Below are 27525 nucleotides of genomic sequence, written 5' to 3'. Positions count from 1 at the left end.
TGGATCTGCACCTTTGATGGCCCACCAATACCATAATCTCTACTAGGACTACAATGGGTCTGCTCTGTGTTGACCTACCTACCAATGTTCTTCAAAGCTTCGACTGACTCTGTGGTGGGTTTGCTCTGTTGTGGCCCATTACCTGTCTGCATATCAAGAGTCACCACTGTCTTTCTGTTCGAAGGACAACACCACTTCTTCAAGACTGCATGGAAATCCACTACTTCTGTGTGCATTTTCTTTTACTGCTCAGACTTTGAGAAAAAAAAACACTGTTATTTTACTGTGATGAATGATCAGGGCACCGCCCTCGTGGTCTCGCGGTAGCGTTCTCGCTTCCCGAGCACTGGGTCCCGGCTTCGATTCCCGGCGGGGTCAGGGATTTTTCCTGCCTCGAGATGACTGGGTGTTGTTGTGTCGTCTTCATCATCATCATTCATCCCCACTACGGTCGGAGGAAGGCAATGGCAAACCACCTCCATTAGGACCTTGCCTAGTAAGGCGGTGCGGGTCTCCCGCATCGTTCCCCTACGCTCTGCAAAGAAGCATGGGACTTCATTTCCATTCCAATGATCAGGACTGTCTTTATGCACTGTGAGAAAATTTTAGCTTTTGACCAACAGTATATCAATAAGTGTGTGCATTTGATTTCTTTGTTATTGTAATAATGAAAAATTTATTCAAATCTGTATTGGCCACGGTCCAAAACAATTAGTAAAATTTTTTTGTGGAGAGCATGTGGGCTATGTAAGTAGACTGTTTAGGTTTTTATGTTGGTAACGCCACGTAGCGCTCTGTATGAAAATCACTGGCTGCGCTGTGTGAAGTCTGTGGCTGGTTTGCATTGTTGAAATTTGCTATTGCAGTGTTGGGCAGTTGGATGTGAACAGCGCATAGCGTTGCGCAGTTGGAGGTGAGCCGCCAGCAGTGGTGGATGTGGGGAGAGAGATGGCGGAGTTTTGAGAGCGGACGATCTGGATGTGTGTCCATCAGAGACAGTAAATTTGTAAGACTGGATGTCATGAACTTATATATATATATATATATATATGTATGTATGTATAATGACTTTTGAACACTATTAAGCTAAATACATTGTTTGTTCTTTATCAAAATCTTTCATTTGCTAACTATGCCTATCAGTAGTTAGTGACTTCAGTAGTTAGAATATTTTATTTAGCTGGCAGTATTGGCGCTCGCTGTATTGCAGTAGTTTGAGTAACGAAGATTTTTGTGAGGTAAGTGATTCATGAAAGGTATAAGTTATTGTTAGTCAGGGCCATTCTTTTGTAGGGATTATTAAAAGACAGATTGCGTTGTGCTAAAAATATTGTGTGTCAGTTTAGTGTTGATCAGAATAAGTAAAGAGAATAATGTCTGAGTACGTTCAATTTTACTCAGCAGTTTGAAAAGCAAAAAGCGTAAAGGGTTTATCAGCACAGTCATTCATAAATTTTTCTAAGGGTACGTTTCATAACATGCATAGATGAATGCCAATGATTACTGTAATGAGATGAATTATGCATAAATGAATCCAAATAATTACTGTAATGAGATGACTTGTGCATAAATACTATGTCAATAATTACTGTAATAAGATGACATATGAATAATGTTCTGTAATACTCCATACATACATAGAAATGTTTAGTAAATAGCCAATGAATGCCAATAATTATTCAGATCAGTTGATACACTAGTGTCATTCTATGATGACTAGCATAAGACTTAATGTGTCCTTCACCTTCTGACCTAATTACCAGCAATTAGTGCAATATCCATGCGTTCTGTCCATCCTCATGATCATGGAGCACTATATTTGGTTCTTGCACTAATTCTACGTTGATGTAAGAGTATGGATTCTACAACAATGTGGTGTCAACATATCAAGCTGTACACCTTCTTGAACGATGGAGATGTTATTATGGTCCTACTGTTTGGTGTACCTAATGTACTACCAAAATGTTAACATAGAGTATTAATACGACATTTCAGTGTCTCGGCTACACTGATAAATACTTCAGGGAAGGGAACTTCAGATTTCTCATTTGGTGTTGTGCTTCTGTAGAAAGATATGGACTTCCAGCACAGCTAAGTGCAACCCACTGTGCTACAACCATGATGCTATCCTTCCCATTCCTTTCCTAGTTCTTGTAAAATGGTAAAGACTTATACAGTGCATTTAAATTCTTGTAAATTGATAAAGACATATACAGTGCATGTGCACTTATTTCACTCCTTCATATATCTAATTCATGTAAAAATGCTAAAGAGTTTTACAGTGTGTGTGCACTTTATTTCATTTCTTAATGTATTTAGTTCCTGTAAAAATTGCTAAAGACTTATACCGTGCGTGTGCATGTCATTTCATTTGTTAATATGATCAGTTGTCCTAAATATGCTAAAGATTTTTACAGTGCATGTGCACTTTATTTCATTTCTTAATGTATTCAGTTCTTGTAAAAAATGCCAAAGACTTATACAGTGTGTGTGCACTTTATGTCATTTGTTAATGTATTTTGTACTCATTGCGTATACATTTTGTCATTTCTTAGTATGTTCTGAGCTCAGTGCGTGTGCACTCTCTTTAATTTCATAATATGTTCTGCACCTATCAAAAACGTATATACTCTGTGACTGTAGACTTAGTAACTAAATGGATTATAGAAAATTTGTTGCTCATGGCAAGTCCAATTTACTCACCATCGCTGCCAAATTTTTGCCCCCCCCCCCCCCCCAGTGGAGGGTTATGTAAGAGGTCCATGATTAAGGAATTTGTTGCTAGCGCACTCGAGCAGATGTAATTTCGATGGATTGCTCTCGCTGCCTTTTATGTAAGCTATAAGGGAATCTCAGACCAAAGAGCAGTGTTGTATGCAGTAGGAACAGTGTAGTAGTAGGAGTAGGTGGTTGCTACCAGCCTTTAAAGTTTCCACCTTCTTTTGATCCTCTTTTTTCACTAATTGAATTTGTTCCGTCACCTTATTCTCGATGATCGGAGCAACTGCTTCTCCTACACTTTTCTCGATTCTGCTAATTTCGGAATAAAAACGAGTATTTATGCTCGCAATTTCCGCCTGAACGCCTATCATTTCCTGTTTAAGATTACCGATTTCGGTATTAATCACAACAATATCTTATTTGATTTTATCAACTTTTGTGTTAACAACGCCAACATTGTTGCTAACAACATTAATAGCTTTGTTCTGATTGTCTAGCTTTCGTTCAATTTTTTCAGACTGAGCTACTTGCGTTGCAGCCTGAGCTTCTTGCTTGGCAGCCTGATCTTCTTGCTTGGCAGACAGAGCTTTAATTGCTGCCGATTGACTCTTGATTTCGTTAATCAAAACATTCAATAAACCAGTTAAATTCCCGGAAACTACCGGTTTTACTTCCGTAGCGGCTTCCTGTTTAATTGTCCCCCCGTATTCGTCATCAAGGGATTCACATTTGATTTTCACTTCCGATTCCGAAACATTTTCTAAAGTTTGGAATTCCATTTCTGCTCTTGAGCGTTTCAGCGGTCGCATCTTTCATGCTAGCCGCCTGCCCCTGAACAATGGGTTCCGCAGTGCGCGTTTCCCACTGTTCGACCGATTGTTCCGTATCCAAGTCCACCAAATTTTGGCAATTGTTGCCTTCACTCATTTTAATAATTTTCAATATAAATGCCAAATCTCAACTCTAATTAGGATTCCTCACACTAATATTTCAGTAAAACAATTACAATATATAAAGAGACAGAAATGTCATATCTTGAGGTAATAAAACAAGGAAAAAAAATTATAGTACAATAGATGGAAACAGGAGGATATGCATTTCTGGCGTTACACACTCCATACAAATACTTTCAGAAATGACTTCCTGACCCATAAATCTATACTCGATGTTAACAAATTTCTCTTCTTCAGAAATGCTTTCGTTGGCATTGCCAGTCTACATTTTATATCCTCTCTACTTCTACCATCGTCAGTTATTTTGCTCCCCAAATAGCAAAACTCCTTTACTACTTTAAGTGTCTCATTTCCTAATCTAATTCCCTCAGCATCACTCGACTTAATTCGACTACATTCCATTATACTCGTTTTGCTTTTGTTGATGTTCATCTTATATCCTCTTTTCAAGACACTATCCATTCCGTTCAACTGCTCTTCGAAGTCCTTTGCTGTCTCTGACAGAATTACAATGTCATCAGCGAACCTCAATGTTTTTATTTCTTCTCCATGGATTTTAATGCCTACTCCGAATTTTTCTGTTGTTTCCTTCACTGCTTGCTCAATATACAGATTGAATAACATCGGGGAGAGACTACAAACCTGTATCACTCCCTTCCCAACCACTGCTTCCCTTTCATGTCCTTCGACTCTTATAACTGCCATCTAGTTTCTGTACAAATTGTAAATAGCCTTTCTCTCACTGTATTTTACCCCTGCCATCTTCAGAATTTGAAAGAGAGTATTCCAGTCAACATTGTCAAAAGCTTTCTCTAAGTCTACAAATGCTACAAACGTAGGTTGGGCCTTCCTTAATCGAGATTCTAAGATAAGTCATAGGGTCAGTATTGCCTCACGTGTTCCAACATTTCTATGGAATCCAAACTGATCTTTCCCGAGGTCGGCTTCTACTAGTTTTTCCATTCGTCTGTAAAGAATTCGCGTTAGTATTTTGCAGCTGTGACTTATTAAACTGATAGTTCGGTAATTTTCACATCTGTCAACACCTGCTTTCTTTGGGATTGGAATTATTGTACATCGCCCTTGTATAGACCCTCTATATACTCCTTCCACCTTTCTGCTTTCCCTTCTTTGGTTAGAACTGGGTTTCCATCTGAGCTCTTGATGTTCATACAAGTGGTTCTCTTATCTCCAAATGTATCTTTAATTTTCCTGTAGGCAGTATCTATCCTACCCCTACTCTACATTCTTACATTTGTCCTCTAGCCATCCCTGCTTAGCCATTTTGCACTTCCTGTCGATCTCATTTTTGAGACGTTTGTATTCCTTTTTGCCTGCTTCATTTACTGCATTTTTATATTTTCTCCTTTCATCAATTAAATTCAATATTTCTTCTGTTACCCAAGGATTTCTACTAGCCCTCGTCTTTTTACCTACTTGATCCTCTGCTGCCTTCACTACTTTATCCCTCAAAGCTACCCATTCTTCTTCTACTGTATTTCTTTCCCCCATTCCTGTCAATTGATCCCTTATGCTCTCCCTGAAACTCTGTACAACCTCTGGTTCTTTCAGTTTATCCAGGTCCCATCTCCTTAAATTCCCACCTTTTTGCAGTTTCTTCAGTTTTAATCTACAGTTCATAACCAATAGATTGTGGTCAGAGTCCACATCTGCCCCTGGAAATGTCTTGCAATTTAAAACCTGGTTCCTAAATCTCTGCCTTACCATTATATAATCTATCTGAAACCTGTCAGTATCTCCAGGCTACTTCCATGTATACAGCCTTCTTTTATGATTCTTGAACCAAGTGTTAGCTACGATTAAGTTGTGCTCTGTGCAAAATTCTACCAGGCGGCTTCTTCTTTCATTTCTTAGCTCCAATCCATATTCACCTACTACGTTTCCTTCTCTCCCTTTTCCTAATCTCGTATTCCAGTCACCCATGACTATTAAATTTTCGTCACCCTTCACTATCTGAATAATTTCTTTTATTTCTTCATACATTTCTTCAATTTCTTCGTCATCTGCAGAGCTAATTGGCATATAAACTTGTACTACTGTAGTAGGTGTGGGCTTTGTATCTATCATATCCACAATAATGCGTTCACTATGCTGTTTGTAGTAGCTTACCCGCATTCCTATTTTCCTATTCATTATTAAACCTATTCCTGCTTTACCCCTATTTGATTTTGTGTTTTTAACGCTGTAGTCACCTGACCAGAGGTCTTGTTCCTCCTGCCACCGAACTTCACTGATTCCCACTATATCTAACTTTAACCTACCCATTTCCCTCTTTAAATTTTCTAACCTACCTGACCGATTAAGGGATCTGACATTCCACGCTCCGATCCGTAGAACGCCAGTTTTCTTTCTCCTCATAACGACATCCTCTTGAGTAGTCCCCACCCGGAGATCCGAATGGGGGACTATTTTCCCTCCGGAATATTTTACCCAAGAGGACACTATCATCATTTAATCATACAGTAAAGCTGCATGCCCTCGGGAAAAATTACGGCCGTAGTTTCCCCTTGCTTTCAGCCGTTCGCAGTACCAGCACAGCAAGGCCGTTTTGGTTATTGTTACAAGGCCAGATCAGTCAATCATCCAGACTGTTGACCTTGCAAATACTGAAAAGGCTGCTGCCCCTCTTCAGGAACAACACTTTTGTCTGGCCTCTCAACAGATACCCCTCCATTGTGGTTACACCTACGCTACGGCTATCTGTTTCGCTGAGGCACGCAAGCCTCCTCACCAACGGCATGGTCCATGGTTCATGGGGGCGGGGGGAGGGGGGCAATGCTCATATCTGTTGCATAACCATGTACCTGACTAAGAGACTATCACTGAAAGCAAAACTGGTCCAGTCAAAGCACATTATACTACGTAATCCCACTCACACCGGAATTAAGTAACAAATTCTATGGACACGAATAACCATAAACAACATTATTTTTGTGCTTTTGCCGTTTATTAATAATAAGAGACTCTTTAAAATACGTGCCTGAACCAAATTCACAAGCTACCGAATGTATAATCATGAATAAATGCTTTCTCTATCCCCTATAAGAAAAACTAATCTAAGTCAGTGAAAAAGCAATATAACGGCCCCTGTAGAAGCCAGCTAGGAACAGTGTGTATATTCAAAAGATAGCCATCCCAGTCAAAAATTACGATCGTCGTATGAGGGAAAGTATGGACCCCAAATTACTCTAAATTTCAAAATGGACCTAACATTCTGACAGAGGCAAAGTCAGAGCACTACCAAGGGTACACAATCGTTGCCTCGGTAGATGGCGCTGACCGATAACAGTGCCGCTGAAGAGTCCTCTATGAAGAAGCAGTCTCATAGTTTATACTTACACAACGTTAACTTTCTTTTTTTTTTTTTTTTCTTTTGAAGAGCCGAGCCTAGCACAGTGTCCAGTCTGTAGACCAAAAATAATTTAGTCTGGGCTGGAGGATGTATAGTGTCCCCACAATGAAAAGATTTTCTCGGAAAATTAAACATTCCAACTCTCCTCCACACCCACCCAGTAATTGATTTTTACGACGTTTAGATCATAATTGACATAAATGGCCATTCTTCCCGTCCTGAAAGAACACCTTACAAAGAAATAAGGTAAGATGTATTTCTTCTCTACGTAAATGATGCTCTGAGATACAAATAATTCGGTGTCAAGATCTATATTAGCAATTCGTCTAATTCCCTTAATATTTTGATGAAATAAGCTTCATATGCCTTCCGATCTGAATTCTCCATTTATTGAACTACTTCCAGTATTAAAGGAATCTGGCTATAGCAGGGAAACCTCCTTCGTGACTTCCTTCCAATAAAGGCCAGCCCTTCTACACGTCATCACCGGGATTTGGTCTTGAGTGAGCCCAGATCCACCTACTAGACTGTCAGCTGTAAGGTTTACCAACCATCCCAATCCTATTCAGGTGTAGGCTGTGTGTACTGCAGCCCAACCAATGGATTCTCTCAGCTTGCAGCTCCAGAATGAAAGTCTTGTCGGTACTTATGTGCCCTTGCAAATAAGTATTAACTTGCCTCACAGCACTGCCAAGACGGGATCGACCGTAACGCCGGACCACCTGTACGAAGTGAACATTAGAGGTCTGAGTTTGAGCAGCAGTCCTGTTTAAGACGCAGCCTGTATCATAAGCCTACTGCTACCAAGTCCCAGCCCGTCTACTATCACTACCTGATCCTCTTTAATATAACCCTTACACAAAGCCCCAAAATTTTCTCTTACCTCACTGAGCCTAGCAGTTGGCTTAAAAATTCTGGTGATTTGGTGCTCTTTACCTAACATCTCCTGTAAAGGTGGGCCTACGCAGTGCCCACGACTGCTACCAAGCAGCAGAACCCCCTTCTTCCTAATGTTGCTATCTAACTTTGGCTTTCTAATAACGTGAGGTGACTGCTGCATCTTATGTGATCCTACAACTACTGGAAGTTGCTCTGCACATGACTCTGGCGGGTCGCTAAACCTATTCCCAATAGTCAAAATGAAACTAACGGAACTCATTCTCTTCCTAAAGATGTCACAGCGAATTAACAGTTCGCATTTCTTCAGCCTCCTCTGTAGCCTCTCTAATTCTTGCCTAGGGTCCACTAACTGTGTCTAATTCTTACCTCCTTCTCCATCATCAGTCTGTTCCTGCTACGTGTGTTTTAGCTCTACGAGAGCGCCTTGGTAGATTCCCCACTAGCTACCCCGCTACATTCTCCTCAGTGAAACCACATACTACGCAACCCGCAACGTACCTCACACGTCACGAACCTTCGACGATTCGCGCTCATGGTCAAGTTTTATATCTTCAAGTAAATACAATTAAATAACACGGAACCTGAAAAACAAAAATCAAATGTTTAAAAGATTTTTCTTTTTAAAATTCAGTCTTGATCGCACCACGTATGCTACAAGAACATAGGTGATCGGTTTCGGTCATATCACATGACAATCATCAGACCCAAGGCATCCTTCGAAGATGGTAGGTGGAGCACTCTTCGAAGGATGCCATGGGTCTGATGATGGTCATGTGATACGACCGAAACCGATCACTTATGTTCTTGTAACATGTGGTGCGATCAATACTGAATTTTAAAAAGAAAATTCTTTTAAAAAATTTTGATCGCTGCTCCAAAAATGTTTATTAAAAATCAAATGGCTCCAAGCACTATGGGACTTAACATCTGTCATCAGTCCCCTAGACTTAGAGCTACTTAAACCTAACTAAGGACATCACACACAGACATGCCAGAGGCTAGATTCGAACCTGCGAGCGCAGCAGCAGCGCGGCTCCGGACTGAAGCGCCTAGAACCGCTCGGCCACAGCGGCCGGCACCTCAGAAACGGAACACCGCGATGAAAACACCGTGAAAGAAACACTCGAAGAAACACGAAATCTTTTATTACAGCATGCAACTTATATATAAGATATTTTCTCTACACTAGTCTACCACTCAGCAAAATGCAAATTAAAGGTCTTCTGTGACTGAACTGTGCTGGAAGAATGTACTAAACCCTTGAAGCAGTACTTGGCTGCGACGATCTGCACGTGCAGATGCTCCGTGAGAAGAAGAGAGTACCGAAACGAAAAGCCCTCCAACCTGACTGAAGTAACTGTGCGTGTAACAATTCAGTGATTTCAGAGTGAGCTACGTATTTCGAGCGGCAACACTACTGGATGACCCATGAAACGTGTGTGTGTGTGTGTGTGTGTGTGTGTGTGTGCATTACCAATTCTAAGTTTTGTGCTTCAACAGACACTGCATCGTATCAAATAAGCATTCGGAGTTCTGCGGCCACTTCTTGATATACTCCCTGGGAGATATGTTTCGCAGCAAGCGGCCGTTTGGCCACCTGACATTTCTTCAGCACCAATGGATGGCGTTCTCAAAGCATTATCCTCTGTCACTACTCTTGAACTGCGTCGTCTCTCCTTATCAGATTAAACACAGAGAAGCCTTACAGGGATGGAACGATGTATGTCAGTAAAAGATGGATTAGCTTCTTACTCGACTGATGGATAGATCTGATAACAGAACAAATCGCTAAATGTAGTTTTATACTGGTGATACAATATCTTTTATTAAAGAATAGAATTACACGTTTGCTTGATCGATGGGAACTTTCTTACGCTCTTGTAAGGATACCTTAACACTGATAAGACGCCTAATAAGGCAATTTCCTCTCCGGTTCATATATCTGGCTGTGGTCGTTGTCGTTATAAAAGACGCAGTGGATGTCTGTGTTGTGGCCACATTAAGAACACCATGCCGCAGACAGCGTTGCTACTGTTGCTCCTAGCAGCGTCCGTGCAGTGTGCTCCAGGTGAGATCTACATTTGTTTACTTTCGTGTCTAGTCCCTGTGACTCACTCTTAATGTGAGTAGACGAAAATCCTTTCTTTATTGCTCTATGCATTAAGATTTCGTCGATTTACGTATTGGGCCTGAACAATCAGGTGTGGATCCAAGAAGTGTGGGGGTGTGTTGTTGGGAACAAGGTCCCTCACCTCCAAACCCCACCCCCTCCATCCCGCCCCATGAAAAGAAATTCCACTAAAGGCATTCATGCTTTTATGTAGAACAGTTTGCAGATTTCTCAGCCAAGTTTCGCGGAGTAAAATAACATCAGCACTAATATTCTGCGTTTAACAAAGGGTACTCTGTTTGAATTCTGTACAAATGAAGAAACACGGGAGGCAATACTGGCCATAAGACTTGTCTTAGAAAGCAGGTTGAGGACAGGCAAACCTACAGCATTTGTAGATTTAGAGAAAGTTGTTGACAGTACTCACTGAAATACTCTCCTTCAATTTCTGAAGGTAGCAGGTGTAAAATACAGGGTGCGAAAGGCTATTTACCGCTTGTACAGAAACCAGACGTCAGTTCTAAGAGTCGAGGGGCATGAAAGGGAAGCAGTGGTTGAGAGGGGAGTGAGACAGAGCTGTAGCCTATCGCCGATGGTATTCAATCTGTATATTGAGCAAGCAGTAAAGGAAGCAAAAGAAAAATTTGGAGCTGAAATTAAAGTTCAGGCCCCGCGGTATTAGCCGAGCGGTCTGAGGCGCTGCAGTCCTGAACTGTGCGGCTGATCCCGGCGGTGGTTCGAGTCCTCCCTCGGGCATGGCTGTGTGTGTTTGTCCTTAGGATAATTTAGGTTAAGTAATGTGTAAGCTTACGGACTGATGACCTTGGCAGTTAACTCCCATAAGATTTCACACACATTTGAACATTTTTTTTAAAGTTCAGGTAGAAGAAATAAAATCTTTAAGGCTTACCGATGAGGTTGTGGTTGTGTCAGAGACAGCAAAGGAGTTGGAAGAGCACTTGAACGGACAGTGGCTTGAAAGCCGCATAAAAGATGAACATCACAAAAGGAAAACATGGTTCAAAAAATAGTTCAAATGGCTCTGAGCACTATGGGACATAACTTCTTAGGTCATCAGTCCCCTAGAACTTATAACTACTTAAACCTAACCTAAGGACATCACACACATCCATGCCCGAGGCAGGATTCGAACCTGCGACCGCAGCGGTCGCGCGGTTCCACACTGTTGCGCCTAGATCTGCTCGGCCACCACGGCCGGCGGAAACGAAGAGTTGGTGAGTTTGCTAATTGGGAAACAAAATAACTGATGTCCAAAATAAAGAGAATATAAAACGTAGGAAAGAAAAGGATTTCTGAAGAACAGAAATTTCTTAACATCGAATACAGATTTAAGGGCTACGAAGTCTTTTGTGAAGGTGTTTGGAATATAGCCTTGCATGGTAGTGAAATGTGGGAGATAAGCAACAAGAAGACAATGGAACCATTTGAAATGTGGTGCTACAGAAAAACGCTGAAGATTACAAAGGTAGATCTTGCAGCTAGTGTGGATGTACTGAATAGATTTGGATCGAAGACAAATTTGTGGCACAACTTGTCTAAGGGATCGATAGACAGCTCACATTCGAAGACCGCTGAGTTCCGTAATGCAGTTGCCTGCTACTCCAAGAGCCATCTGAAGGCATTTTGCAAACAGGACAGGTCAGTCTGTCCAGTATAATCCGCTCCCTGTCTGGAAATGTTGTAACTTTTTCTGTGCGGATGTAGACTTTCCAGGTCCTTTATTGAGGCAGATACTGGAGGGCATTCGTTAAGAATGGATGCCTCAGGTAGCCTGGAGATACCGTAGTGAGCAGCCAATGGTCGCGGCTCGCGCGCATCTTGAAAACTATCAGGCGAATTTCTTCAAAGCTAGTACCGCCATTAGACTTGTTTATTTACAATGTTACATTGACACTTACACAATCATGATTTCGGCTTCAAAGTGCCATTATCAAGTGTTATAAATAGCCTGGGATGGCATACATTTAAAACAGTTGATAATGGCACTTTCAAGCTGAAATCATGATTGTAGAAGTGTAAATGTAACACTGTAAATAAACAAGACCAATGGCGATACTTACTTATATATATAATAAATATATTAAGACCGTGGCCGCATATTATGAAAAAAATATCAGGCGAATATCAACTCTGGCACCTTGTAAGATAATATGGAGTAAAGTACTTTCATGTGAATATTGTGTTCGTGGAGTTGAAATAAGGCGAGGGCAGTGAGTCCTCTCGTAATTACACACTCCAGAATTAAGTGTACCAGTGCAGGACCAGAGTCCTGCAAGTGTACAGCGTACATGGCAGTCCCAGATCGGTGATCGTGTTCGATTCAAATGGGATAACGTACCTCCCTCGGTGTCGGGGGTGGGTGTCATCGATCACCTGTTTCCCAGCTACAACTGGTGAGTCCGTAGGGCGTTGCCGAAAACTGCGATTGTCAGATTAGAAAGGTCTGTTAGTGAGATTGTATGCCGAGCCCAACAGAGAACCAGTGATGGGTCCCCTCCCAATGGCGTGGCGGTACACGATGAACGCCTATCGCCAGCTTGCTTTTTGCAGAAAAAAAATAATAATAATTAATCATCTCTTAATCTCAGCTTCAGAAATTTTATATGTTATCTTGTATTGATTTCCTAAGTTTCATATGCAGTATCACAATAACATTTATTGTTTTCATGTACTAACATGTATGTTAGTAAAATGGCTCTGAGCTCTATGGGACTTAAAATCTATGGTCATCAGTCCCCTAGAACATAAAACTACTTAAACGTAACTAACCTACGGACATCACACAACACCCAGCCATCACGAGGCAGAGAAAATCCCTGACCCCGCCGGGAATCGAACCCCGGGAACCCGGGCGTGGGAAGCGAGGACGCTACCGCACGACCACGAGATGCGGGCTGTATGTTAGTATCCTCCATGTTTCATATGCAGTCCATCGATAGCATTTTGTCGGTTTTTTGTATTCTAATTGTTAGAATATTTCATTTTTATATGCCTAAATATTGTGTCCAGTTTTATTTTTACTGTTTTCCTTGTTTGGAATATTTATGTTCCCATTTCTTGCTAGTTAAATTCATGTTTCAATTGTAAAATGAGAAGACTCATTTTAGCGTGGGAGTACGTTAAGTTCCTTAATTCACATGTCACTCCAAGTGCCATGTAGCGGAATTTTGCAAACCAGATAGGTCAGTCTCTCCAGTAAATCTGCTCCCTGTCGGGAAATGTTGAAACTTTGTGTGTGGAAACCTGGACTTTCCAGGTCCTTTGTTGACGCACTCGCAGCTGCTGCCGAGCATCCGATGAGAACAGATGCTTCAGGCAGCCTGTAGATACTGCAGCAAGTACTGACAAGGTGCAGTTGTGTTCTGGCTGGAGACTCCAACATGAATATCATTAATCACTACGCCAGAAAAGTTTACGGAGCCACATCAAGAGCCTTCAGGGGGAGGAGATGTTTGAACTTGTAAGGAAGTTGGATGAACTTCATAAGAAGAAGGGGAAGTTGGGAATTGGAAATTTGTGGTAATGTCTTATGGGACCAAACTGCCGAGGTCATCGGTCCCTAAGCTTACACACTATTTAATCTAACTTAAACTAACTTACGCTAAGGACGACACACACACACACACCGATGCCCGAGCGAGGACTCGAACCTCCGACGGGGTCAGCCGCGCGGACAGTGACAAGACGCCCTAGACCGCGCGGCTACCCCGCACGGCTGGGGGAAGTTGCTGAGCGCCCTCGTTTTTCTGCTGAGATGCCGGAATGAAGGTATATTACTTAAATTGGCCAAAATTGTTCATTACCTTGGGACAAAAATGGACAACAACATTAAGAAGCGTGCTGGTTTTGCCTTAGTGAGGGGGCCCGTTCGTTTTACACAAGACAACTGGATTTCATATCCAAGGATTTATTTTGTTTGCTTTTGGAAGTTTCAGCGTTGCTGTCTGCTGCAACCTGAGATTGGGTTGACAGTTCGTCCTGGGCAATATCAGATTGGGTTTATGCAAACGCCGTCAGTAGGCGATCTTTTAGATGGCTACAGGAGGGCTGATGGGATATTAGGACACAGCGTTTATCGTAAGCCCACGCATATGGACCGATGTCTTCATACATCAAGTTGTCATCCATCGTCCCAACGCAATGGGGTCCTATGTGGATTGGTAAAAAGAGCTTATGCCATTTCAGACGCAGAATGTTTGACATAAGAACTGGATCAACTAAAAGCAGTGTTCAAGCAGAATGGTCATATCGATAATCAGATCAGTCGTGCTCCAGATATGACCTTCGCGGGAACCAACAGAAGACACAAGCAAATCGGTGGCATTTCTACGTTTCGCGGGAAGCATATCTTCAAAAATAGGAAGAATTTTAAAGATATTTTATATTAAAGGTGTATTCAGTCCGCCAGTTAAGACTAGAACCCTGCTGGGCTCAGTGAAGGATGATTTGGGTTTGAGGAAGCTCGGTGTCTACAGAATTCCCTGCCGTTGCGGGAAAGCCTAAATTGGACAAACGGTTTGTAAGGTACAGGATCGATGGGTGGAGCAAAATCGCCACATGCATTTGTTTCAGCGAGAAAAATCTGGTCTTAGTCAAGGACATAAAATGTTGTACGATGAGACACAAGTGCATAGCGTTATTGGAACTGTGTAGTGAAAGAAGCTACTGAAGTCCGGCTGTCTGACGATATCATAACAGAGGTACGGGGTATCCTTTAATTAAGAGTTAGAAACCTGTTTTTTTTTTTACATTAAAAGACAATGGTCTTTGTCTCGGTCTTCAAAAGCAGTCAATAGTGTTTGTTACCGATTTGTCGTTTCCGCGAGTTTTCACCACCGGAGCGTTGTTGTGTCTTGCGCTACAGGGCAAATATGTTCGCGCACGCGCGGTGGACCTACGGGCGGTGTATGCTGCGGCGTGTTTGATTTCAGTTCTGGCGAGATGTCAGCCAGGCGGACCGCCGAAATAATAATGACGTTACGTTACGGCTGGAGCCCGATATCAATATCATTACCCTATGCACTTTTTATGGTAATAATTAATAAAGTATTTTCATATAATGGTTGTTTTCGTCTCATCATATTGGAGTGGAAATAACTGGGGAGGGGGGGGGGGAGGGGGCAATGAGTTCTCTCGTACTACACACTCCAACTCCAAACTTAAACGCACCAGTGCAGGACCACAGGCTTGCAAGTGAACTGCGTAGTCCTGCGGCGTCACTGACTGCAGGAAACCTCCCTGGCGAGTGGAGGCGTTGACCTGGCCCCACCTGCTGCTGGTGACCAAGCCGATACGCTTCTTGAGTCCGCGGGTAGGACCAACAGGTCAGAGCAGGCTGAATGACAGGCAGAATGGGAGAGACCCGACACTGAGGAGGAAAACAACGAAGACTGATTTTCTCAAACGTAGACACAAAAAGACGGAGGGTAAAGGCGTTTACCTTATTTAGACACTCGCTAAATTGTGGACTGCTGATCTATGTTCACTATAGTAGAACTTAGTGAAACACTGATACTGAAGTAAAATTTAGGTCTTGACGTTGTCGCAGTTGTGAGAGTTTGTTGCTATTATAGTTCTTAAATTAATTGCACGACACATGGGAATTTCATGTTTTGGATGAATACTTTCTTCAAATTGTCTCCGAATTGCAGTTTCTCAAAAGTCAATTTAAAGGAAAGTACTAAGCCCTGATCTAAATGAATTGTTATTTATGTATGGACCATGTTGGCTCACACAGTGTTTTCGGATCAGTTTTCCTGATCTTCCGTATCGCTGTCATTCTCTATGCATTACTGTTTACGAATGGACCACTTTGAATCACACAGTGCTTTTAGATAAGCTTTCCTCATCTTCAATATGGGAGTCATTCTCAGTCCGTTTGCTGTATGCTTCCTTCAGTCCACCTTGTTCCTGTTTATTATTTTATTTTTTATTTTATTTATTTTTTTGCATGCTTGTTTTCTGACTATACTGTCTGACTGGACAGTTTACTGTCTACTACTTCCACTCATTCTATCTCGGTCTTTTTAACTTGTTGAATCCATGGTATATTCTTCAGAAAACAGTGGTGTGCGTAAAAGCGTGCTGTGAAAAACATAAGAAAAACGTAGTGATGCAGAACAAGTAATAGTTAGACCAAAATTATTTGTGTCTAAATCATAAAAACATCAACGATGTGCTAGCAGAGGGCATTTCCCGATGTAAGCCTGAAATCAAGCGACAATCACAACTACCGATGCTGCTTTACCTCAATAAAGCGAAACGAATCTGGTGAAAAATATCACGCATTTTTGTAGTTGCAACGACTGCACAAAAATGCTCTCAAGAACCATGGTATATTCATGTGATATAATGTCGTGTGTAAACCTTGTTGTGGTCAGTATTTCAAAATGGCGACCAAGTTTCAGTCTTATTTTCTAACGTCTGAATCCAGGTTTAGTTAACTTGTTAATGCTTACGATTTCAGTCTGTATCCATCCTCCGCTTCCTCCTGGCCCAGGAGTTGTCCTCATAATCCTTCGACGTTCCTTCAGGTTGTTTTCCAGATCGCTGTTTCTGTTGAGAATAGAAGTTCCGCTTACATACGGAACTTCAAGTTTGGTCGCCATGTTGTAGTGTCTAACCTTTGTATGTATAAACATACACTTCTTGTAGGGCCGGCCGACGTGGTCGAGCGGTACTAGGCGCTTCAGTCTGGAACGGCGCGACCGCTACGGTCGCAGGTTCGAATCCTGCCTCGGGCATGGATGTGTGTGATGTCCTTAGGTTAGTTAGGTTTAAGTAGTTCTAAGTTCTAAGGGACTGATGACCTAAGATGTTAAGTCCCACAGTGCTCAGAGCCATTTGAACCATTTGAACTTCTTGTAGGGGTCACGTTTTCCCCCATACGCTCTGTTGAGTTTCTGCAGCCGATCATTCCTTGCTTCCTTCTCTAGTCCCATTGGTTCCACGATCTCACCGAAATAGTTGAAGGGTTTGAACCTCTTCATCTGCCCATACTTCGTGGCTAATTTCTGATCGGTAAATTTGGCGCAAATGAACTCAGATCTGCGGGTCAGCCTTTTACCACATTGTCTGAATTCCGTGAATTTACTCTGCGCTAGTATTGCTAAATTGCCTGCGAAAGCTAAGCAGGCGCTCTTGAAGTCCGAGTTGATCAGTCATCCAGAAATCTTGCTTTTGGATTCTTTTTCGCTTTCCCTAAGAACTTTGTCTGGGAAGAGATTGATGAGCAGTGGTGACAGTCCATCTGGTTGGCGAAAATCGGTTTTAATTGCAAAGGATATTCGACTTGATGTCTGTGAGTGCTTACTGCCTTTGAGTCTGGTCCCTGCCCCCTGAAGATGTATAAAAAGAGACGGTGAACCTGTATTGTTACAGTTATTATTACATAAAAAAGTTTATATATTCTATTGTTATTGTGATTAGAATCAGAGGCCTATGTGCCACGTTAAATAACGGGCTGACGGAATGTTATATTGCGTAGAGGCCTGGGATGGCGCAAAATCTGAAGCCCAAGACCTCCTCCCGCTCCCCCTCACCGGCGAAGGACACTGGAACCGCATCTGAGAAAATGAATTCTTCAATGCTTCTCTTCGAGATCGTAATAGCGTATTTCATCTTTACAATCTCTACGGAATCGATTCAATTTGTAGCGCACAGCCGGCCAGTGTGGCCGAGCGGTTCTAGGCGCTTCAGTCTGGAATCGCGTGACCGCTACGGTCGCAGGTTCGAATCCTGCCTCGGGCATGGATGTGTGTGATGTCCGTAGGTTTAAGTAGTTCTAAGTTCTGGGGGACTGATGACCTCAGATGTTAAGTCCCATAGTGCTCAGACCCATTTTATTTGTAGCGCACAGGGGCGCGCGCGATTGCGTGCAAGAGGGAGCGTGTACAGCGTGATGGTTCAAATGGCTCTGAGCACTATGGGACTCAACTGCTATGGTCAGAAGTCCCCTAGAACTTAGAACTACTTAAACCTAACTAACCTAAGGACATCACACACATCCATGCCCGAGGCAGGATTCGAACCTGCGACCGTAGAGGTCGTGCGGTTCCAGACTGTAGCGGCTTTAACCGCTCGGCCACTTCAGCCGGCTGTACAGCGTGAGGCGTGGGACATCATGCCATAATTTGAGTCACGAATAGATATTCATACATACTTCATAACTTTTACAGCAAAATATACAGCAACTTTTTATGAATGTCAGTTGATACAGGAGTCTTAGCTTTTTTACACTCCTGGAAATTGAAATAAGAACACCGTGAATTCATTGTCCCAGGAAGGGGAAACTTTATTGACACATTCCTGGGGTCAGATACATCACATGATCACACTGACAGAACCACAGGCACATAGACACAGGCAACAGAGCATGCACAATGTCGGCAGTAGTACAGTGTATATCCACCTTTCGCAGCAATGCAGGCTGCTATTCTCCCATGGAGACGATCGTAGAGATGCTGGATGTAGTCCTGTGGAATGGCTTGCCATGCCATTTCCACCTGGCGCCTCAGTTGGACCAGCGTTCGTGCTGGAAGTGCAGACCGCGTGAGACGACGCTTCATCCAGTCCCAAACATGCTCAATGGGGGACAGATCCGGAGATCTTGCTGGCCAGGGTAGTTGACTTACACCTTCTAGAGCATGTTGGATGGCACGGGATACATGCGGACGTGCATTGTCCTGTTGGAACAGCAAGTTCCCTTGCCCGTCTAGGAATAGTAGAACGATGGGTTCGATGACGGTTTGGATGTACCGTGCACTATTCAGTGTCCCATCGACGATCACCAGTGGTGTACGGCCAGTGTAGGAGATCGCTCCCCACACCATGATGCCGGGTGTTGGCCCTGTGTGCCTCGGTCGTATGCAGTCCTGATTGTGGCGCTCACCTGCACGGCGCCAAACACGCATACGACCATCATTGGCACCAAGGCAGAAGCGACTCTCATCGCTGAAGACGACACGTCTCCATTCGTCCCTCCATTCACGCCTGTCGCGACACCACTGGAGGCGGGCTGCACGATGTTGGGGCGTGAGTGGCAGACGGCCTAACGGCGTGCGGGACCGTAGCCCAGCTTCATGGAGACGGTTGCGAATGGTCCTCGCCGATACCCCAGGAGCAACAGTGTCCCTAATTTGTTGGGAAGTGGCGGTGCGGTCCCCTACGGCACTGCGTAGGGTCCTACGGTCTTGGCGTCCATACGTGCGTCGCTGTGGTCCGGTCCCAGGTCGACGGGCACGTGCACCTTCCGCCGACCACTGGCGACAACATCGATGTACTGTGGAGACCTCACGCCCCACGTGTTGAGCAATTCGGCGGTACGTCCACCCGGCCTCCCGCATGCCCACTATACGCCCTCGCTCAAAGTCCGTCAGCTGCACATACGGTTCACGTCCACGCTGTCGCGGCATGCTACCAGTGTTAAAGACTGCGATGGAGCTCCGTATGCCACGGCAAACTAGCTGACACTGACGGCGGCGGTGCACAAATGCTGCGCAGCTAGCGCCATTCGACGGCCAACACCGCGGTTCCTGGTGTGTCCGCTGTGCCGTGCGTGTGATCATTGCTTGTACAGCCCTCTCGCAGTGTCCGGAGCAAGTATGGTGGGTCTGACACACCGGTGTCAATGTGTTCTTTTTTCCTTTTCCAGGAGTGTATAATATTAAATGACAAAATTCAACTACGAGACACTTTTATATACCTTTGTTTCTGAGAATTCGCGTTTCAGGCTTTCGTCAAATATCTTCATCACTAGAAGGTTTTTTTTTCGAATTCATTTTTAACTTTGCAGCTACCTTTTATTCTGTAACTTCTAGTTCATTTTCACGCATTTATATGGGTAGCACAGATTTTCAGTTTCACCGATGTAGTGCAGCCACAAGGCGAATGGAACAGTGATTGCAGTCTGCCATGCTTTGTTGGCACAGTTTAACCTGTGGGAACCTGCCTGGTTCTTACAAATGATAATTTTAGTCTAAGAGCAGTTAAGGAAGGTCCCCAAGACATTGTTGTTGTTGTTGTTGTTGTTGTCTTCGGTCCTGAGACTGGTTTGATGCAGCTGTCCATGCTACTCTATCCTGTGCAAGCTTCTTCATCTCCCAGTACTTACTGCAACCTACATCCTTCTGAATCTGTTCTGTGTATTCATCTCTCGGTCTCCCTCTACGATTTTTACCCTCCACGCTGCCCTCCAGTACTAAATTGGTGATCCCTTGATGCCTCAGAACATGTCCTACCAACCGGTCCCTTCTTGTCATGTTGTGCCACAAACTCCTCTTCTCATTAGAGGAACAAAAGTAGCATTTACTGTGGATACTGAGGGAAGAAGTTATTTTTGCTGTTTTTCATTGATTCTGTCGTTTTTAAATGATGAAAAAGTTAGGTGAACTTGTATGTTCTGGAGCAAAAGATGTGTATTGCTTTTATTGCAAATTGTTCAGTTCGAGAGCTGCCGCTATCACAAGAAGGGGTTTAAGAGAATGGCAATGCTTATGTAACCATGAACTGTCCCTCACTCATATTACTGAAATGTCCAAGCGAAAAGGGCTTTTGCAGAGAATTAAAGTCTCAACAGTAATTGGTCAGGCAAGCGATAATAAAATAAATCGGCAATGAAGGGAGTGGAGATCGGTTTCGTTAACATTTTCCATAGTATGTTTAATTGTCGAAATAAATCTACCATTAAGAGGCGACCACGAAGTACTGGGAATTCCAGGAAATGGAAACTTTGTAGGGCAAGTAGAATTAATGTCCGAGTTCGATCGTGTATTAAATGATCATATTAATTGTGTGGCTAGGACTGGAAGATTGCTTACATACTTAAGGACACACAAAATGAAATCATTACCATAATTCCTGAAGAGATTGTATTTGTCACCAAGGATACTATACTCAATAATAAGTATTATTCAATAATATTGGACTGTGCACCAGGTTTAAGTCACAAGGAACAATTAAGCGTGGTTTTAAGAGTGCTAGATGTGTCTTCCAAACCAGTTGCAACTGAATAATTTATTTTTATATTTTTGAAGTGAGTGATACCGCTGTAAAATGTCTCACAGAAATGTTACTTCAGCTACTACATAACCACGGCATACCTTTTGCGGAGTCTAGGGGGACAATCTTTTGACAACGGGAACAACATGAAGAACAAGAAGAGTAGTAATGCTGATATCGTCGAAGGAAATCCAAGACCTCATTGTATCCTTTGCTGTGCTCATAGCTTGAACGTGGATGTTACTGGCGCAGTTACATCATTTATAATTGCTCTGCATTTTTTGGTGTAGTTCAAAGATTGTTCACATTATTTTCTGCCTGTGTAAAGTGCTGGGAGGCACTCAAAAACCACTTAGCCTGACTCTGAAACCACTGTGTTACACAAGATGGGAGCCCAGGAGTGAAAGCGTTTGGGTTGTAAGATCTGACCTGAATAACATAAGACTTGTATTAACAGAGTTAAAGAGCACATGCGGAAATGATCCAATGTGTTTCCCTGAAGTATCTTGTCTCTTAAAAGAAATCTCAGAATTTAAGTTTCTTCGTGTGCTGAGATATGCAATAATGTCCTTTTCCATGTAAATAGAGCAGTTCAGCAAGAAGGTATACAATTAGACGCTACAATAAAATTAATAAAATCAACGCTTCGTGTTACTGAAGAATATAAATCCAACAGTTTTGAAAAGGCTACGAAAGAAGCAGAGGAACTGGTTACATCCTTAAGAAATGTTGCTTAGTTAACAGAATCCATATCTGCAACTATTAAAATGCAATTTTCTTACCAAAGTAGAGATGAACTCATTACTGGGGAAGAGATCCGCTTAAGGGTAAACTTCTTCTATGTTGTGTCCCTCACCGCTGTTATGTCTTTGAAGGAAAGGTTTCAGCAGCTCAGTAACTGCTGTGTCATGTTCCAAGTGTTATTTATGACATTAAGAACTTGGCTATACAAAAATACAGTCCCAACAGAGGATGCAGAAGTCCTTTAGAAGCTTTGAGACAACCTAAAATGCATTCAGCAGACATAAATTCGCAGGATCTTAAAAAAAATTTCTTCCACAACATGTTTAGAAGTACTTCAGTGCGTCTTCGAAATCAAATCGGGATTCGTTTTCCCAAATATAACAATTGCGTTAGAATATTTTTGTGCAGGCTTGTGTCTGTAGCTTCTGCAGAACGTAGTCTTTCCAAGTTAAAAATAATTAAAAACTCAGGTCTTCAATGAGCAGCTAGCGGCTAAGAGGTCTTACCATAATAGCAGTGGAAATACATGGAGAAACTGGTGAAGATCTATGATGAAGAAACAACAAGAATAGTGAAGATTTAGGTGAATAATTTTTAAAACAATATCTGTACAGTTTAATAGGCTTTTTCCAGTTTTGTTTATCGTTAGACAGGATCCATCAAATTTTTTTCCTAATTTTACGTGGTTATAGCGGTTCATGTAAACACCATTCCTAACAAGTCAGCCGGGCTTCGCTCCCAACTATTGTGAACTATTAGTAGTTATGGTCATCAGTGACAAAGCTCCAGGAAAAGAAAAATTAAGAATACATAAAAATACAATTTATTTTTATGACAACATCACTGGCTGGTTCTCTTGAGTGTAAAAACAGATCAATGTTTCATGCAATCTGGAAACCCAATGTTGAACCAGCCGCTATTGCTTCTTAAAAAGTTAAAAATTACGGTGAAACGCTCAGTTGTTACAGCCGCTATAACATCTAAAGTAATCTGTTATTCCCTCAATTTATATGAAATATTGCAAGTAAGTTTTTTAGTACATTTCAGAATCGTCATATACTTGCTTGCCGTTAAATTTGCGAGTTAAAGGGAAACATTATATCAGGTATTATGATTCCGGAAGTACTTTCCGAGGAGTATTTTGCAAGCGATATGGCAACTTTGAAATTTTACTTCGTATCATAATGTGACGAAGAGGGAATTTTTCCGAAATTCAGAAACTGTTTGACAGCTTTAAGGATGGCATTTGAGAAAGATTAGGAAAATATTTAGTAACTTACTATAAAACACTCAACTAACATTTGTTGAGAATTGATTCAGTATTACTGTACTGTTAGAAACGCTGAATAAATTTTTAGATTCATGTTTTTCCATTAGTATTTGGTATTGGTTTTAATTGCAGGTTAGCTCATTTTAAGTGCAGATTAGTACGTTTTTGGTGCATTTTCATTGTTTTAGTGTATATTTCGGGTATTTTTGAGCATATTTTAACGCACAAGTGCTTACATTTAACATAGAAAAGCCAACTGGTGACCTAGCCAGGGCAGCAGCACCATTTGTTAGCATTAAAATAAAAAAAGGATGAACAGAGATATCGTGAAATATGCACTATCCGGTATTCTTACAACTCGAGGTTAAGACGCTACACTCCATAAAAAAAACAACTGGATGTGTGTTGGGCAAGTCGTAGGTATGCTCCTGGCCCGTTAGTACATTGATTCAAACAATCCTGTTCGTGAACTTCATCGAGACTGAGCTGCAAACGTCCCCCCCCCCCCCCCCCCCCACACACACACACACAAACACATGGTCATATACACTGAAGCGCGAAAGAAACCGGTATAGGCATGCCTATTTAAATACAGAGATATGTAAAAAGGCAGAATACGGCGTTGCGGTCGGCAAAAAAGTGTCTATCGCAATTTTTAGATCGGTTACTGCTGCTACAATGCTATTAATCAAGATTTATGTGAGTTTGAACGTGGTATTGTAGGCGGCGCTTGAGCGATGGGACACAATACCTCCGATGTAGCGATAAAGTGGGGGATTTTCCGTAGGACCAATTCACGAGAGTACCGTGAATATCAGGAATCCGGTAAAACATCAAATCTCCGACATCGCTGCGGCCGGAAAAAGATCCTGCAAGAACGGGACTGAAGAGAATCGTTCACCGTGACAGAAGTGCAACTCTTCCGCAATTTGCAGCAGATTTCAATGCTGGACCACCGAGTGTCAACATGTGAACCTTTCTACGAAACATCATCGATATGCCCTTTCGGAGCAGATGGCCCACTCGTGTACCCTTGATGACTGCACGACACAAAACATTACTGGGCCCGCCATATCGACACTGGACTGTTGATGACTGGAAACATGTTGCCTAGTCGGACGAGTCTCGTTTCAAATTGTATCGAGCGGATGGACGTTACGTGGGACCTCTTATACGTCTAGACACGTAAGCATCCTGTCTGATCGCCTGCATCCATTCATGTCCATTGTGAATTCCGACCGACTTGGGCAATTCCAGCAGGACAATTCGACACCCCAGAACTCCAGAATTGCTAAAGAGTGGCTCCAGAAATACTCTTCTGAGTTTAAACACTTCCACTGGTCACCAAACTCCCCAGATATGAACGGTTATTGGGCATAATTGGGATGCCTTGCAACGTGCTGTTCAAAAGAGAATTGTCCAGAATGTTCTTCAAACCAATCAAGAACAGTTGTGGGCCAGTGACAGTCCGCATTGACATCCATAAAAATTGAAGCATTGTTTGGGAACATAAAGCCCATGAATGGTTGCAAATGGTCTCCAGGTAGCCGAACATAAGCATTTACTATCAATGATCGTTTCACTTCGACGAGAGGAACCAGGCCATTCTTTGTAAACATAGCCCACACCATTAGGAGGATCACCAGCTTGCACTGTGCTTTGTTGACATCTTGGGTTCATGGTTTAGAGGGGTCTGTGCCACACTCGAATCCTATCACCAGCTCTTACCAACTGAAATCCGGACTCATCTAACTGAGCCGCGGTTTTCCAGCTGTCTACGGTCCAATTAATACGGTCACGAGCCCAGGAGAGCGGCAATTTCGTGCTGTTAGCAAAGGCACTCGCGTCGGTCCTCTGCTGCCGTAGCCCATTAACGCCAAATTTCACCGCGCTGTTCTAACTGATAAGTTCGTCCTAAATCCCACATGGATTTCTGCGGTTATTTCACTCATGGTTACTTGTCTGTTAGCACCGACAACTGTACGCAAATGCGGCTGCCCTCGGTCGTTACTTTGCGCGTGTATGAGTTACACACCATGTATGATGTAGTACAAACTAACTTCATGGTCCCATGCAGTTATTAACGTGAAACTGCGTTATCTATGACGAGAAGTAATGTCTCAAATTTGGTATTCTTGGCACGCTCTTGACACTGTGGATCACGGAATTTGAATTCCCTAACGATTTTCGAAATGGAAGGTCCGATGTGTCTAGCTCCAAGTACCATACTGCATTCAGAGTGTGCTAATTATCCTCGTGCAGCCATAATCACGTCGGAAACCTGTCCAAATGAATCACCTGATTGCAAATGACAGATCCGCCACTGCACTGCCCTTTCGTACCCTGTGTGCGTGATACTACCGGCACTTATACAGGGTGTTACAAAAAAGTACGGCCAAACTTTCAGGAAATATTCCTCACACACAAATAAAGAAAATATGTTATGTGGACATGTGTCCGGAAACGCTTAATTTCCATGTCAGAGCTCATTTTAGTTTCGTCAGTATGTACTGTACTTCCTCGATTCACCGCCATGATTTCATACGGATACTCTACCTGTGCTGCTAGAACATGTGCCTTTACAAGTACGACACAACATGTGGTTCATGCACGATGGAGCTCCTGCACATTTCAGTCGAAGTGTTCGTACGCTTCTCAACAACAAATTCGGTGACCAATGGATTGGTAGAGGCGGACCAATTCCATGGCCTCCACGCTCTCCTGACCTCGACCCTCTTGATTTTCAGTTATGGGGGGCATTTGAAAGCTCTTGTCTACCCAACCCCGGTACCAAATGTAGAGCCTCTTCGTGCTCGTATTGTGGACGGCTGTGATGCAATACGCCATTCTATAGGGCTGCATCAGCGCATCAGGGATTCCATGCGACGGAGGGTGCATGCATGTATCCTCGCTAACGCAGGACATTTTGAACATTTCCTGTAACAAAGTGTTTGAAGTCACGCTGGTACGTTCTGTTGCTGTGTGTTTCCATTCCATGATTAATGTGATTTGAAGAGAAGTAATAAAATGAGCTCTAACATGGAAAGTAAGCGTTTCCGGACACATGTCCACATAACATATTTTCTTTCTTTCTGTGTGAGGAATGTTTGCTGAAAGTTTGGCCGTACCTTTTTGTAACACCCTGTATATCTGCACATGCCTACTCCATGACTTTCGTCACCTCAGTGTAATGGGTGCACCATAGGCACTGAAGAACAATTTGCAAAATGCTTGACTAAAATGAACTGTGAACTGGTACCAGATATCTCAGAGTGGAGAACTGGCAAAAGTCTCGGGGAACTTGTTTAAAAAGGTGTGTGTTAACGTGACACAGTTATCGGTGCACAGATGGACATCAATATAATACAGAATAAATATCCATTCTCAGTAATGTACCTTTACCCCTGTGATTGTCAATAATGCCTACACGTTCACTGTATGAAGTACACATTGTAAGGGTACAACCCGTTGCAGGTGGCGCACTACCGCGGAAGGCTTCTGTACTACAGGGACGTATAGTCAATGGCGTCGAAGCGGAACCAGGGAGTTCCCTTATCAAGTGAGTACTGATAACCAAATAACCAGAAAAATGCTTTACAGTGTACAATATGTGCGCTAAAAGAGGAAATTCATATGTTGCCGTTACGTTTCCATTGCCAACGGAAACGGACGCTACTCCTACTTATTTTGTTGCAATATGACTACCTAGTAACACTACTACTGCTTATTGAATTTTTTATTTACTGAGAAAGGAGTAAGAAATGATTGAGGTATCTGCAGCTATACAGGAGGAACATAGATAAAACCGACAAACTGCAGGGACGGATTGCTAACTGGAAACGTGTCCGTAAATGTATCGGTGTTCCGGTAGATGACACTGACGAATGAAAGATCTTCCGACCACGTGCCGTGTGTTCCTTGTATGTTGCCGGCTGTGTGATCGACCCAGCGTACTGTAAGCAGCAGAATGGTTCGGTATTCGTGTCGGGAGCAAGCCGAAATTGAAACGGTCGAGAGGTAGCACGCCTATACCCTCACACATACCAACAACGCCATACAACATTTTGAGCCCTTTTTGAGCGTTTGTGTGATTATGGGACCTTTCAGACAGACGAACGTGCAGGGAGGACCGTGTTTTAACAGGGTATTGACACGAACCCTAGAGCAAGCACCAGGCAAGAGGCCCGACAACATGGTGTAAACCAGAGTACCATTATGTGTATCCTGCATGACAGCTGTGTGTGAACGCGTGCAGTGCATCCCATGGAGACCACTTTGAACAGCTGTTGTGGCTCGGATGCGATGCAGATCTGTGCCGCGTTCCTTGTCGATTTGTTGTTGTTGCAAGCACACCGTCCATTTTCAGACACGTATCCATAGGACAGTTTGTCCTCCATTTCCTGTCCCTGGATTTGTCGGTTTTATTAATACCCAC

At 42.8% G+C, this 27525-nt stretch overlaps 1 protein-coding gene across 1 annotated transcript in view; it reads left to right on the top strand.

Moving 5' to 3' along the window:
- The window catches only part of LOC126139575 (trypsin-like), a 122809-nt gene that overhangs the window by 14594 nt on the left and 80690 nt on the right, over positions 1–27525 (top strand). The window contains exons 2-3 of the mRNA XM_049915228.1: positions 9952–10015; positions 26565–26649. Coding sequence (XP_049771185.1) covers positions 9952–10015; positions 26565–26649 — 149 coding nt within the window. The remainder of the gene's footprint in view (positions 1–9951; positions 10016–26564; positions 26650–27525) is intronic.

Source organism: Schistocerca cancellata, chromosome 1 (genome assembly GCF_023864275.1).
Source record: "Schistocerca cancellata isolate TAMUIC-IGC-003103 chromosome 1, iqSchCanc2.1, whole genome shotgun sequence".
NCBI classification, from domain to species: domain Eukaryota; kingdom Metazoa; phylum Arthropoda; class Insecta; order Orthoptera; family Acrididae; genus Schistocerca; species Schistocerca cancellata.
Note: the sequence above shows the minus strand (reverse complement) of the source record. Positions and strands in the feature narration are given on the sequence as shown.